Source organism: Parathielavia appendiculata, assembly GCF_033297405.1.
Source record: "Parathielavia appendiculata strain CBS 731.68 unplaced genomic scaffold N657scaffold_29, whole genome shotgun sequence".
Taxonomy (NCBI): Eukaryota; Fungi; Ascomycota; class Sordariomycetes; order Sordariales; family Chaetomiaceae; genus Parathielavia; species Parathielavia appendiculata.
Genome location: NW_026944248.1, coordinates 135514 through 148884, shown reverse-complemented (window position 1 = coordinate 148884; position 13371 = coordinate 135514). Strand labels below are relative to the sequence as shown.

Here is a 13371-nt window from a genome sequence, read left to right as displayed (position 1 = left end):
GCATTCCATTCTCAGCACACCAGTGGAGGAGAAACTTGATGTCCTGCGCGTCCGACCTCGTTTTGTCTTCCCCAGCGCGGCCCAAAATGGCTCGACATTTCGCGTTGAGAGTGAGCGTTGGTTTGATCAGCTGGATACCTTCCGTCAGCTCGATGGTTCAGTCGACTCGTCAAACGGCTCCCTGAACAGCGCCGGTGGGGCAATGATCTGGATGCCGACGGGCGGCGTGCTGAGGTAAACGGTGTGGTTGGTGCGCGCGTCAACGGAAAAGTGTTCGGGCTGCGCTTTGAGTTAGAGTCGGGCGTCTCGAACTCGGCCCTTGGGGACGACAAAGTCGACGTCGGTGGCCACCGAGGAGGAGGCGGGAGGCGCCGCCAACGATGGCGTACTTGATGTTGCCGTCTTTCAGGGCGTCGGCGACCGCCTTGGTCGACATCACAAATTGAGGAAACTCATGACTCTGAGCATGTTGGCCAGAAACTCATGGGGCTCTGCCGGTTTGCTGGCGATTATGAGAGCCCACTCGCGATACGAACCGTGCGACATTCTGCGCAAGGTAGGCATACCATGCCTGGTCTACTTTGAAGACGCGATTGCAGCACACGGCGTTCCTACGGCACTCTTCAACCTCTACCTCTTGGTTCCTGACCTTGCGGTTGCCGAGGACGCGCTTGCCGCCGCGGGATGGACCACGGCGCCGCCTTTTTGACCGCGGCTACCATTTTTTGAATGCACCGACATGTATGCCATACCGACGATTGGTACCCCCGACTCGCCCAATCCCTCCGTCGCAAGACGCGTCCCCTGGATCAACAACGACGGTTCTGCTTCCGGCCGTTTGTTGGGGCGTGCCCAACACTGACGCACTCTGCCGCGCATCAGCAGAGAGCCTAGTCCCTCTGCTGCCTCTCCTTCTCGACGGCTTGATCAAAACGCTTCTTGATCTACCTTCCTTCGACAGTCCTGTCCATGATCACTTGGCCACACAGATATCGTATCTCTACGCACACTGCGACCCGCTCAATGACCAAGACTTCGCGGACGGGTTGATGTTGGAGCACCGCCAGTTCCACTACGACGCTCTTTCAAAGCTGGGTCTGGGGACAGTGCCTTTCTCCAGCGAGCACCGTCGGATCAGGGATGACATTAGGAGCGTGAGGCGTGAGCCGCGGAGGGGCTCGTGGTACATGCCTCCTGCTCGCCACGGATAGTGGCTGGATGACCCTTCTCCCTGGAGACTCGAGTTGTCGGGTGGTGCAAACTCACTGTGGGCTGGATCTGGTGCAGTGACGTGCCTCAATCTAGCTCCGAAATCGACCAACTGAGCGGTAACCAAACAGGCCGGTTGTCATGGTCTGATTGAGATAACGTCGAGCTACGTCGTCGTCGCGGGAGGAAAGCAACGGTCCCCACGCTGGGCCCGGGATGCCAAAGAATCTCTCCGACGGCTGTACGGCCTCGCTGTTGAGCTTTGCATACATGTACCCGTCGGCTGGAGATGGGGGTCCGCACTGGAGCCCGCCATGTAAGGCGTAAGCCATGGATACACGTCGCAGCGACATCTCAAGGCCTCTCTGTTGCTTGCATGATTAGAGAACTAGCCGCCTTCTCCCTCGCAGCTGCCCCCAACGTTCGGTCCGTCGAGGACCAACGAAGTTGGCACGTTGGTTTGAACTGTAACACGCCCTCGCGATTCGGTTTCATTTTCCTGCTCGTCCATTTACCGGCTGCACGCTCATTATGCCGCGGCGGGGCCCCTGCTCTGATACTTGGGGGCCGTTTCCACAATAGGTTGGCCGCCGCCACTCCATAATGCATGGGCAGCACTCGAGAAGCCGAAGTATTGACGAAGTAGGATTTGGATAATGCGACCTCGCTGCATAGAGACAGGGGGCGACTCTCAGTTCAGTGGTACTCTTGCAACCGTTTTCTCTCCGATGTTGAGGATGCCGTGAGGGTTGTGGAGTCGACTCGCTTCCACAGACTGATGTGACACTACAATCTACATCTGTCTTTGACTCTTACACGTGGCCTATATAAACATCGCCAATCACCCCCTGAGTCGATAGTTTTGACTGATTGACCGAGATTTCACACGCATTCGCCTCACTCCTTGCTTTCTCATCCCTCGTCTCTGCTCCCAACAATAACTATCCTCGCCATGAAGTTCCTCGGCCTCGGCGCGATGACGATGGGCCTGCTCGCTGCAAGATCAGTCCACGCTGCACCTGCAGCTGAGAACCTGACACCCCGTCAGTACTGTCCCCCTGGGTACGGATTTCCATGGTGGTCCGAGGGCGACAATTACTGCAACGTCCCCCGCTACGGGGGCAACGGTTGCCGCCGTGAATGCGGCACCACACCCCAATGCATCAATGGCCTTTGCTGTATCAACGTCAAAGACGGCAGCACCTGTTAGGCATGAAGGTTGTGACGTACTTACTATCTACCTCCTTGCAAAAAAGTCCGGCAGTTGGCTAATAAAGTGCTAGTGCCACTGTCACAGCGACAACCCTAACAGCCGTTATGGTACTCCTCAGAGTCTCCATTTACTTCCAGAGTCTTGACATTTTCGCTTTGGAAACCAAGGCAGGCCTGATGACGCCAAAGCCCGCAAAAGCCCGCCTTTCCTGCACAATTTTACGGCGGGAAGGATGCCTATGGAGGATGTTCGACAACCCCCTTCAGCACTCTACACAGTATCAGCGGTTGACGATCTGACATGGCATATGGATAGTGCAGTGGTTATGTGCATGTGGTGGAAGTTTCGACGCAAGTGAGAGAAGACCTGGTGAGCGAACTATGGCTTTGGGTGTGAGGGGGGTCCTGTGTACTCACAGACAACTTGAATGGGGTAATTTCTCAGTCCTTTAAAAGTATTGTGCATGTAGTGATCTCAGCGTTGAGTTCTGCCTACCTTAGGTGATGGCAACGCTTTCCACAGATTCGACGCCCCATTCTCCAATTGAACAGGACTCAGCCCCCTTGAAATGGCAATGGCAGCCACCCCGCTCTTGCATTGCATCTCAACGGCCACGTGAGATCGAGGACACTGTGTAGCAAATGGCAGTGCGCGAGAAGCATGAAGCGACAGGCCAGTGGAACCGACGGAGGTCCCATCTCAATTGGCGACAGTTTCCTAACAGAAATAGCTGTCTTGGCGCGCGGGGGACCCGCTAAGTTAACCACATTAGGCTAGATTAAGGCTGCAACCATCGGGGTCCTCCGTCTCTACTTCACCTCCCAGCGACGAGATTCAACAAAGGGGAGCGAAGCCAAACAGCGTTTCATGTCCTATCCACCGATCCCGACCATTGAGAAAAGTTACTTCAAGGGTATTGAATAAGCTCAAATCGCCCGCGTTCAAGAACGCGACCGACCCTAGCCTTGTGGCTGCGCCATGCGATCTCGCACCACCGCGATGCTTGCCAAGTGCGGCTGAGCCCAGAAGTTCCTAGCGCGTCGTCAAATGGACAGGGGATGGAGGGATTCGGGGTTCATGGGCCGAAGGATTGCAAAGAAAAAGGGCGATCACGGCCCTGCGCGTTAAAGCTCGATGGTTGCCCTTGTCGGCTTTTTTCTCAACTCCTTTCTCCTCCCTTTCCGCTTCCACCGCCGACCGCCATCCAGAGTCACCACCAGAGCCGGCCAAGCCAAGACAAGTCCTCATGGCCGTCCTTCACCTCGGGTGGTTGGTCGCCGCCTCGGCATGGCTCCCCGCCGTGTCCGCCGACCTGGGCCGGGAGCAACCTATCCCAGGAGGCCCCGTCCAGACATTGGCGGCCGACCTGAGGGAGCCTCGTCTGAACGCCCTCCCGCCTGTTGTGACGGCTCGTGCCGTCCCCATGGCATTGCAGAAGCGCGCTATCAAGACATGCGGCTACGTCGACGGAGATCAATGTCAGTACTTATACTCAGCCCTTCTGGTCTATCCCGGTTAGTCAACGGTGCTGACCAACGCACAAGTCAACTCTTACGCCTGTGCACACTCAGCGGCAGAATGCATCCACAACACGGAAGCCTCTGCTGTAGGCTGCTGTGCGACCGAATCGTGTCTGATCTGGACGGCCTGTCTCCCCTCTCTCTCGTCCGCCGCCACTCGGACCATGGACGCGGACAGGACGCGGTATTGGTAGGCCGCTGCATCACAGCTTTTCGGGCCTTGGAAAACGCTGACAGGCCTAGCTCCGACTCCAAGTCGCCGTCGTGCGCCACCCTAATCTATGCCGACCCAACCAACACCTACCTGTCCGGCTACACCATCCCAATATGCGACACCGTCGCCACGACGTACAAGATCTACTGGAGCCCGACCGGCGTAACGTCGAAAACAACAGAGTCCTCTACAGCACGGACGACCACCGAGTCGGAGACGTCAGAGACTTCAGACTCCAAGACATCCTCGTCTTCCCGCGAGTCCACCGGGACGCGGGCGACCGCCACCTCCACCTCGACCAATGACCCAGCACCTTCCGTGGCTTCCTCTGAGTCTTCTACTCCTGTCGGGCCTATTGTCGGTGGTGTTGTCGGAGGCGTGGGTAAGTTTGGTCACTTGACTTGACCTTGTCCCCCTCAGAGACTCATGAATCCTCCAGCTGCCCTTGGCCTGCTCGGCCTCGCAATCTTCTTCCTCATCCGGCGCAAGAACAAGAATGACCCTCCCTCGCCGCCCGCCAACCCGGCCGCGGTCGCGGCATCCGGCTTTATGCCGCCCCCGGGACAAGGCCCTTACCCGAACCCGACGCCCCCTCCCAACATGGCGGGCATGCCCCACTCCCCCGGCTCCTTTGATCCGCGCTACAGCATGATGAAGCCGGCGGGAGCGACGGCCGTCGATTCGATGCAGGGTCCGCCGCATGCAGCCAGCGGCGACTTCCGCGCCAGCGACGTCTCGCCGGGGAGCAGCCCGTCGCCGGTCTATCACCCCCAGATGCAGTCCATGGGTGCCGTCCCCTCGGCAGACGGGATGAGAATGAACATGGGCACGCCGCCGCCTGCTCAGCATATGGGCATGGGCACGCCCCTTCCCCCGCAGAATGGTCCGTATGTCCCGTACCCGGGCCCCCAGGTGCAGCACCACCAGCAGCAGCAGCATGGACATGGAGCGGTGGAGTTGCCTACGCAGCGCGGTGATGGGGAGGTGCATGAGCTGTCGTAGAGGCTCGGGTGGGGGTCAGGGTGCTGGGCTTAGGGACGCATTGTAGTTCTTTTCGAGCGTATAGTTTACTGGCAACTAGACTTGGAAGCGAGGTACGATTGGCAATTTTCATTCCCTGGTACAGGTACTACTGCGGTTCAGAGCGTCCCGTCTAGTCTCTTTGCTAAACTGGCTGGATCTTGTATATGTATGGGCCGAGCGCGGTCTGTAGCCACTCAGGGGTAATCCCGACCTGGTCGTGCAGCTGCAGGGGAACATCGAGAATTGTCATGGGCTCAGGTTGGGCAAGCTCCCCCTTGCTCAGATCGCAGATTTTCCTCAATCTTTCATTGCGGGTGCGGACGTGTAACGATGGGGGATGGTCTTCAGCAGCTCTCCCGAGTGTCCGACTACGGCATCAGCTGTTGCATGCCCTACACCTGCTCAAGTCTTACGGGACATAGTGGACAAACGGCGCCCAGGTTAGCGGCACCTCCATGTCATCAGTTCGCACAGCCATGAGCGCCTCCGTCAATGCCTCGGCTACATCCCTATCCTCCCAGTCTTCGCCCTTCCGGCTAAAGAACGTTGCGTAGAACCGGCTCGCTACCTCGACACCAACTCTGTCCACCGACGGCCACAGACAATCGACAGCGTGCGGGAAGCCGGCAAGCTCAAACCCGCTCACGACGTGCAGCACTTTCGTCCGAAAGCGATTCGGCCGAGTTCTGCGCCGTCGAGCAAGCCGACGAGTAACTTAAGCGGGCATTTCTCGTAATTAAGTCGCGAGATGTTGGCGGCCGTGAGCCTATCCTGCTGCAGCCTGGACTCATCTCGGCCCCTTTGCGGAATCAGTCCGCTGCTGGGTGGATCCACATCATCCGTGTATCCGTGACAGCTTAGGCAAAGTGCGCGATAGAGGATCGCCTCATCCCCTCAATCACCTACTCGGCGCTGGGCTGATCCATGCACTCAAAGGCAACGCCGGGTGCCGCCTGCACGGTTTCAGCAGTACTTGCTCCTTTTCCTGGAAAACACTAGGGAGGTCCGCAGGTGCACTATTGCTTTGTATAGGGTAGCCAGCATTGTCGCCATGGTAACCACCAGGAGCGCGCCCACTGCTCTCTTCTCTTCCGTGACACGGTCATCGCCCTGCAGGTTCCAACAAAATGCTGTTCAAGGCAAAGAGATCTACCCTCAGCTCGCCTCGGCTCGCCTCAGCTCTTAAGAATCACGAACAGCTAACCTATCTAGTGTATCAGAAGCAATGTATCGCTAGCGCGGACGAAAGAATCTGTAGATCACCTCGACGAAGCTGTCTGTACCATGCCGCTTGCGCACCTTCCTTCCCGCGGGTCGTGGTCTTGCCACTTCAATCTTCCACTGCTTAGGCGCCTTCAACATTGGGTCTAGAACGCTGTGTCCTCCTTTTCAAGAGGCTGCCGCGGAGAAGAGATTACTGCTTGGCTCCCCTTCAGCCGCCTCATTCCAACCCATCGATCACGGCAAGTCAGAAATCTAGGCCGAGGAGTGCTAGGTAGGTGAGCCAAGAACAATGAGATTCAGAATGGATTTGTCTAAGGTCAATATCGACACTCACGGCTTTGAATCGACTTTTACAGTGCTGCCAAACCAATCAGCAAAGTTAATTGGGCATTCCGGTCTAGTCCAAATCTCTGCAACTTATGGTAGTGTATCAACGTACAGCCCGAACAACAACCTCTGAACCTGAACGGCAACAACTGACGTATAAGCGCGTAAAAAGGGTGAGGTGTATATGGCAGCCATTTCAGACTCTTATTACCAGGAGGACCGAGTGTGACCTGTAGGAACTGACCAATCGTGGTGTGACTGAACCCCGGCATGTCTGTCAGAGCCCCTGCCGGGGGAGAAACCCAAGACCGTCGATTTACCCCTTTCTCATCACATCGTCGCCTTGCAGTTGTGGGCTCTGTTGTTGTGGAATTTAGCGCGGGCTGTCTGTCAGCTGCAAGCGTGACTCCGTTCCCAGCCAGCCACCTGCTCTTGACAAGCTGGAAGGAGACGTCGACATTTCACCTGACTGAGGGGTACCGGCTAGTGCACTGCACTTTTGCGAGCTCACAATTCCGAAGCGCCAAAATGAGCGCACCGGTAACGCAAACGGACAAGAGGGTTGTACCTTGTCTTTCTCTCTCGAGCAAGTTGATGAGGAGTCCGATACGGACGAATTCTGTAACAAACCCATCTGGCCTCCTGCCGGCTGAACAGGAGACATAACACCATAGCCACATCTTCGACTTTGCTAGCACTATTACTAAACACATTCAACCACACACACTCAGCCACACGTACAGACATGCACCGTCATTCTTTCAGCATCACTGCTCCATCTCTTCACCTTGACATCCACATCCCTCACACAAAATGTCCATCACCCGCACGCTCAACTGGTACGAGTCGGAGGCCGGCGCCAAGCTCATCGCTAGCAACAACTGGCAGCTCCAGGTGGCCAAGAGCGTTGCCCCCCGAACACCGGCGGCAAGCCCATGTACAACATTGTCTGGCAGTCCCAAGACGTTGCTCCCATCACCCAAATCTCGTGGACTGAGGAGTATGCCTTGGGCTGGATGGCCAAGGTGCCCACCGATGGCTTCCGCGTCAACATTCTCGGCATGTGGCAGCCCTGCAACAAGGGCGAGACGTACGACATCAACAATCTCGACTTTTGGGAGAGGTCGAGCAAGCCTGGCGAGCCCGGCTAGCTCGGTGTTGGCAAGATCAAGTACTCGTATCCCCAGGTTCCCGGCATCCACACCATTGTCGGTGTCAATAATGCATTGACTGGCCGATTCGAGCCCGTTTTTATTGATCGCACCGCCCTGCCCGAGGGCTCCACGGCCAAGTACCAACCCCAGGAGACGGTGACGTGGTGGCTCGAGTCCAACAACCGTACCAGCCAGGTCTTCAGCACTACGAAGTCGGACTCCACCATGTATGACTTTAGCAACCCGAGCGACTCTATCACGAGAGTGTACGAGTGGTTGACATCGTATGTTGCCGGCAACTCCAACCCTTCCCTGAGAACCACATTGTCAAACTCAAAAACAGTGCTTCCGAAAGCTCCCTCAGAGACGCCATCAAACGTGTCAAGGCGAGCAACACAAAGCACATTTACCGCTCCGGCCGCTTCAACGGTTTCGCGGCCAAGTTGAGTCCGCAGGTGCTCGAACACGTCCGGAAGCTTCCAAAGGTTTGCAGTGGTGCTTCGACTCTGTTGGAGTGCGATAGATACTCATGTATAGCAGGTTGAGTACATTGAGCAAGACGCCGTCATTACATTTTACGATTACGTGACCCAGAACAACCCTCCCTGGGGCCTCGCACGCATCTCGCGCCGCACCCCAGGCGCTACTAGCTACGTGTATGACGAGAGCGCCCGCGAGGGCACCTGCTCATACATCATTGATACGGGCATCTACGTTGACCACAACGCGAGTTCCCTATTTATCCCTTTCCACCTCCTCGTCCTCCTCTCCATCTGTCCACCGTCACTTATATTTTTCCCCCCAACGCTAGGTGCTGACCCTCCCAGGAATTCCAAGGCCGCGCGACCTGGCTAGCCAACTTCATCGACGACGCCGACACCGACGGCGCCGGCCACGGCACGCACGTCGCAGGCACCGTGGGCGGCGTGACCTACGGCGTGGCCAAGAAGACGCGGCTGTTTGCCGTCAAGGTGCTCAACGCCAACGGTCGGGGCACCGTCTCGTCGCCGATCGCGGGCATCGACTTTGTCGCGGCCGACGCACGCAACCGTACAGCGGCAGAGGCGTGTCCCCGCGGAGTGGTTGCCAATGTGAGCCTGGGCGGCGCCAGGTCCAGTGCAATCAACAGCGCTGTTGCCGCTGCGGTTGGTAATGCGGGCATGTTCTTTGCGGTTGCGGCGTGGAATGATGGCGATGATGCCCTGCACAATTCGCCGGCTAGCGAGCTGAGTGCTTGTACGGTTAGCGCGGCGGATGTGGCGGATGTGAGATGGGCTTTGTCGAATTATGGCGAGGCGGCGGATTTGTTTGCCCCAGGTGTGGGTTTGCTGAGTAGCTGGATTGGAGGCGTTGACTGGACTGTGAGTGTTCCATTGCTCTTGCGTGTTCAAGTTGCTATGTGTCTTTCTAAGTTGTTTCTGACAACAATAGCTATACCTCGCGGGTACCTCGATGGCCTGCCGACATGTTGCTGGTTTTGCTGCCTATCTCCTTGCTCTCCTTGGCTCCAAGACGCCGGCCGAGCTGTGCCAGTATCTCAAGGACACAGCGACACTCGGTACTAGCACTGATCTCCCCAATGGCACCTTCAACGCCATTGCCTTCAACGGTAACTCTAATGCCTAGTCCAGCTCCGAGTAATGTTTTTCAAGGGTGGCTTCGAATCCAGTCAATCCCTTAAGAATAGCTAAGGGTGCTGTTACCTGTTGGACTCTCTTTCATAGTCCTCTCGTGGATGTGATTGGAAGGGTCCATGGACCGTTGACTGCTTTTCTTGAGCGTCTTATAGGACTAGTATGAACTTATATTTAAGCATCTCACTGTGCAGTGTTGCCCATTTCTGACCTGACAGATTACAGCGCTTGATTGAGATTATGAAGATGTGGAAGAACTGACGTGACGCATCCCAAGTGCTTTATAAAGAACGACGAATGGAGAGTGCACAGCCACAAATCTTCGCAAGAAGCCAATGCTTTTTGTCTCGGTCCTTGGTGTAGGTAATCATACCCTATCTTTCAACCTGAATAACAGGCTTATATTGTTCTATCCGAGTTGGGCCGGGTCTAGTTCCAGTTACTCTAAGTTCACCCACTAAATTCTTTCCCCTTAACTCAGAACATCAGGACTACGGAACCATGGGCAGGCTCAAGGCAGAACACCCGAGTCCAGCGTCGGCTTTCGTTCGAATGCGTCCCTCAGATCGCGGGCTATTACCTAGATGCAATCTTTCCTTCACACTCCTTTCGTCTCATCTGCCCTCATAAATCGCGTCTTGCAAACTTTTCCACCTACGTTCCCTTTGCTTCCTTTGAGACTTTTCTCCCTCTCTCACTTTCGGCCTCCTCGCTTAGTACTTCTATCGCAATCCTCTCACTGGCGTTCCCACAACTCATAGAAAGCGCGTCGCTGCTGGCTTACCCTTTGCTTCCATTCTTTTTTCTTTTTTCGTAACACGACAAAAGACAACAAACAGACCGAGACGACAGCGACGGGAGAAACTGCCGCGACGACGATCGCGACGGGGCTACAACCCAATGACGGCGCCAGCCCCGTCGACACCTCTCCCACACCTCGGCCTGCATCCCGGGGATGCCAGACGCTTGATTCTGGAGATGCGGGTATTGAGTGATGGAGAATCAAGCCGTAGCGCTGTATGTGTCGATGTTTTGTCCTTCTTCCACTCTTTTCCTTTCTCTTCTTCCTTTCTTGCTTTCTTAGTCCTATGACTCAAGATGCTAATCTAGCGTAACCCACAGGAGGCACAAAACCTCGCTGGCACCTCGTTGGTCTCGCCCGCTGTTGAGGTAGCTAACATGAGTGCTAGGAAGGAGAGCACTGCCGGGGTTGGACCGGATGGTAAAAGCGATGAAGAGGATAACAGAAACGACGAGGACGATGAGGACGATGAACCATACTTTGCCAACACAAGCCGCGTACTTTTCGGGACGAACGACCTCCTCGCCTCTTCGCCTGCTGCGGTTCCCGATTCGCTTCCTCCGGCAGTCGAGATCGGGAATACTAGTGGTGGTGGTGGCCTTGGAGCGCCGATTGGACCCCAGCCACTCTTCAAGAGAACGCTGCTCTGCTTCGACGACGTCGTGGGATCGGGTCGGATCTGGACCCCAATAAACCTAAGAGGAGACGCGGATCCCCACTGGAGAGAGGTTCCGCACAATCCAGCCCATCCTGTAGGTTCTCAGCCCTCCCCTTTCTATGCGAATTCGGATGGAGTTTGTTGGCGAGCTGGTGGAATGTCCAGACTCCAGACATAGACCCATCTTCCGGCCCAAGTACCCTTCAGATTACTACACCACCCCTACTTCCCCCGTCTCATTCCTGACCTGACTGCTGAAACCTCCCATAGCCCGTCCCAGGCGAAGGTACCTGCCACCCATCCAACCTCACACACCCCGACAGCTCCCTCCCAGCCATCATCCACGAGCACCACGCTCGCCTCGCAGCGGAGGGCACCCTCTTCGCCACCACAATTGCCAACCTCGAATGGGCGGCCTCGCTCATTGATAACTGCGGCTATGACTTGGTCGCCGGCGCAGCCAAGCTGAAGATCCCGCGATGGCTCCGCCAGCGCCATGAGATGCGGCCCTTTGTCTTCCCTGCCACGGGCGCCAACCCCTTCGTGGGCGCCAGGCTGCCGCCCGGCGTCTGGGTGGGCGACGACCCGATGGACTTGCTCCGGCCGAGGAGGGAGCTGAATCCGTTGAGGGAGGGTGTTGACGTGCCGTCTGCACTGACGTCGAGTATTTATGGTAGAGTCGAGTCTAAGAGGAGGGAGAACGCCTTCTTGAATCCGGGTCAGTGGAAGGGGGAGGTGACGCCGGTGGAGGAGTTGGGTAGGGGGTTGGTCGAGCTTCCTTGGGGCAGTCGAGAAATGAGCAAGGCGAAGGGCCTGGATGCGATCGCTTGTGTGGCTGGCCCGGAAATTGGGGCCGAAGACGATGGTGGTGCTGACCAGCAACAGCATGAGGTCGGAGAGAAAGATTTCGATCATCTCAGCATGACAGCGCGTGAAAACTGAGGACGGAGTTGGAATCGACAAGAGGCTGGGCTAAAGGTGCTCGAGAACAAGACTTGGTTCGGTCAAACGGTGTCGCGGCCCCTCAAGAACGATGGGTACTTGTACAATACATGCCAAGAGAGGAAAGACGGCTTGGAGCAGGTTAAGTTCGACGGAAGCTGCAGCGGGCAGCGGCAACGAAGACCTCTAAGATCGGATGAAACGGAGGTTGACGAGCTCGCTACAGTACTGTCACGTCCCTGACCTCCATCCGTTCCAGTCGCTAAGCATTCACTGAGTTGGTTTATGTAGGGTTGAGGCCTGATAATTGCGGTGCGGAAAGGTGGGATGGAATCATGAGAGGAAGAGAAACCACGAGTGGGAGTGGATGGGGTTGCCACCTTTGTCAGAATGAGGCCCATACCGTCCTTGGAGCTTCCATGAGGGTACATACCTGTCGGGTGAAACGTGCGTGGGCAGGGTACCTTATGTAGGCAATTAAATTTCTCTTCAGCCCTGGGTGAGAGAATGACTGGGAAAGGAATATATCGTCGTGAGATCAAGTTGAGCTCGGCCTAACTGCGGTATTTGGTTACCCGAAGAAGTACTGATTTGGCTGGCCCTGCTCTCCTTGTCACTTCTGCCAGTGGTGGAGGCACTGGCATTTGGAGTCACGGCTTGAGATTGCCATGGAAGTATCCAAATCCGGCCGTTCGTGCCTAGTGCACAGTGGCGGTACCAAGATGCGGGAAGCTCCCTCCCGCCGACAGTCTACCGCGTATGCCCTCTCAAGAGGTCAAGAAATCAAGCAGCGAATGACCCATCTCAATGGCCAGCTCTCGAGTCCCTACTCTTTGAAGAGGAGGCCAGACTCGCGAGATAATACCACTCTGGCAGGAGTTCAAAACTGTGCGAAAAAAATCCGAGCAACTCGAGGCGGCCAAAACCAACATAACAAGCAAAGCCTAAAACCTGACGCTGAGTTTGCCTAGGTAGGTCCCGTGTTCCCGTCTTAGACGTCTGGACCCCGCATCGGAATCGGCCCCACAATGGAATCCTGGCACCGCACCACCATTCCATCCATGACTAACTTCAACTCAACACAACTCATCCACTTCTGGGCCAAAATCAACATGACCGCTATCCGGGAAGAGCTTATTCAATTGGCTATAGCCGAGGTTCAAGAAGGCCTTTGTTCACATAAAGATGCAGCGGAAAAGTACAGCATCCCACAGTCTACCCTGAACCGACGGCTTCATGGCGCCCACCCTCGACAACAAGCCAAAATCCACGAACAACGGCTCAGTCCTGTGCAAGAGAGGCATGTAGTCAATTGGTGCCTCAATGAAGAAAAGTCTGGAAGGGCTCCTAGACGCAGCCAGGTGGTGGCTTTCGCGCAGGCCATCTTGGCTGAAGGAGGTGATCATCAGCCCCTGGGTGCTAGATGGATCGACCGCTTTCTACGCCGCCAC

General features: G+C 56.1%; 8 protein-coding genes across 8 annotated transcripts; 6 read left to right on the top strand and 2 right to left on the bottom strand.

Moving 5' to 3' along the window:
- Nucleotides 1–144: 144 nt before the first annotated feature.
- Nucleotides 145–499, bottom strand: N657DRAFT_693864 (uncharacterized protein; the record flags this gene model as incomplete). Its single annotated transcript, XM_062797248.1, has 2 exons — nucleotides 352–499; nucleotides 145–284 (listed from the first exon to the last, which is right to left on the bottom strand). Exons 1-2 carry the CDS (start codon nucleotides 434–436, stop codon nucleotides 145–147), a joined length of 225 nt encoding a protein of 74 aa, XP_062643053.1. The 5' UTR covers nucleotides 437–499.
- On the top strand, nucleotides 465–1355 carry N657DRAFT_263805 (uncharacterized protein). The gene has a single exon (XM_062786506.1). It carries the CDS (start codon nucleotides 744–746, stop codon nucleotides 1209–1211), a length of 468 nt encoding a protein of 155 aa, XP_062643052.1. The 5' UTR covers nucleotides 465–743; the 3' UTR covers nucleotides 1212–1355.
- N657DRAFT_263799 (uncharacterized protein) lies at nucleotides 1257–1735 on the bottom strand. Its single transcript, XM_062786505.1, has one exon. The coding sequence runs from the start codon at nucleotides 1560–1562 to the stop codon at nucleotides 1302–1304; it is 261 nt and encodes an 86-aa protein (XP_062643051.1). The 5' UTR covers nucleotides 1563–1735; the 3' UTR covers nucleotides 1257–1301.
- Nucleotides 1736–3668: 1933 nt separating this feature from the next.
- Nucleotides 3669–5158, top strand: N657DRAFT_659132 (uncharacterized protein; the record flags this gene model as incomplete). Its single annotated transcript, XM_062794959.1, has 4 exons — nucleotides 3669–3900; nucleotides 3967–4132; nucleotides 4186–4534; nucleotides 4577–5158. 4 exons carry the CDS (start codon nucleotides 3669–3671, stop codon nucleotides 5156–5158), a joined length of 1329 nt encoding a protein of 442 aa, XP_062643050.1.
- Nucleotides 5159–6726: 1568 nt separating this feature from the next.
- N657DRAFT_263775 (uncharacterized protein) lies at nucleotides 6727–7499 on the top strand. The gene has a single exon (XM_062786504.1). It carries the CDS (start codon nucleotides 7001–7003, stop codon nucleotides 7394–7396), a length of 396 nt encoding a protein of 131 aa, XP_062643049.1. The 5' UTR covers nucleotides 6727–7000; the 3' UTR covers nucleotides 7397–7499.
- Nucleotides 7500–7543: 44 nt separating this feature from the next.
- On the top strand, nucleotides 7544–8319 carry N657DRAFT_693862 (uncharacterized protein; the record flags this gene model as incomplete). Its single annotated transcript, XM_062797247.1, has 2 exons — nucleotides 7544–7624; nucleotides 7687–8319. The coding sequence occupies 2 exons, from the start codon at nucleotides 7544–7546 to the stop codon at nucleotides 7879–7881; spliced, it is 276 nt and encodes a 91-aa protein (XP_062643048.1). The 3' UTR covers nucleotides 7882–8319.
- N657DRAFT_659131 (subtilisin-like protein) lies at nucleotides 8110–9510 on the top strand (the record flags this gene model as incomplete). The annotated part of the gene is made up of 5 exons (XM_062794958.1): nucleotides 8110–8148; nucleotides 8202–8369; nucleotides 8425–8610; nucleotides 8712–9245; nucleotides 9316–9510. 5 exons carry the CDS (start codon nucleotides 8110–8112, stop codon nucleotides 9508–9510), a joined length of 1122 nt encoding a protein of 373 aa, XP_062643047.1.
- Nucleotides 9511–10467: 957 nt separating this feature from the next.
- On the top strand, nucleotides 10468–11421 carry N657DRAFT_650392 (uncharacterized protein). The gene has a single exon (XM_062793932.1). It carries the CDS (start codon nucleotides 10698–10700, stop codon nucleotides 11154–11156), a length of 459 nt encoding a protein of 152 aa, XP_062643046.1. The 5' UTR covers nucleotides 10468–10697; the 3' UTR covers nucleotides 11157–11421.
- The last annotated feature ends 1950 nt before the right edge of the window (nucleotides 11422–13371 follow it).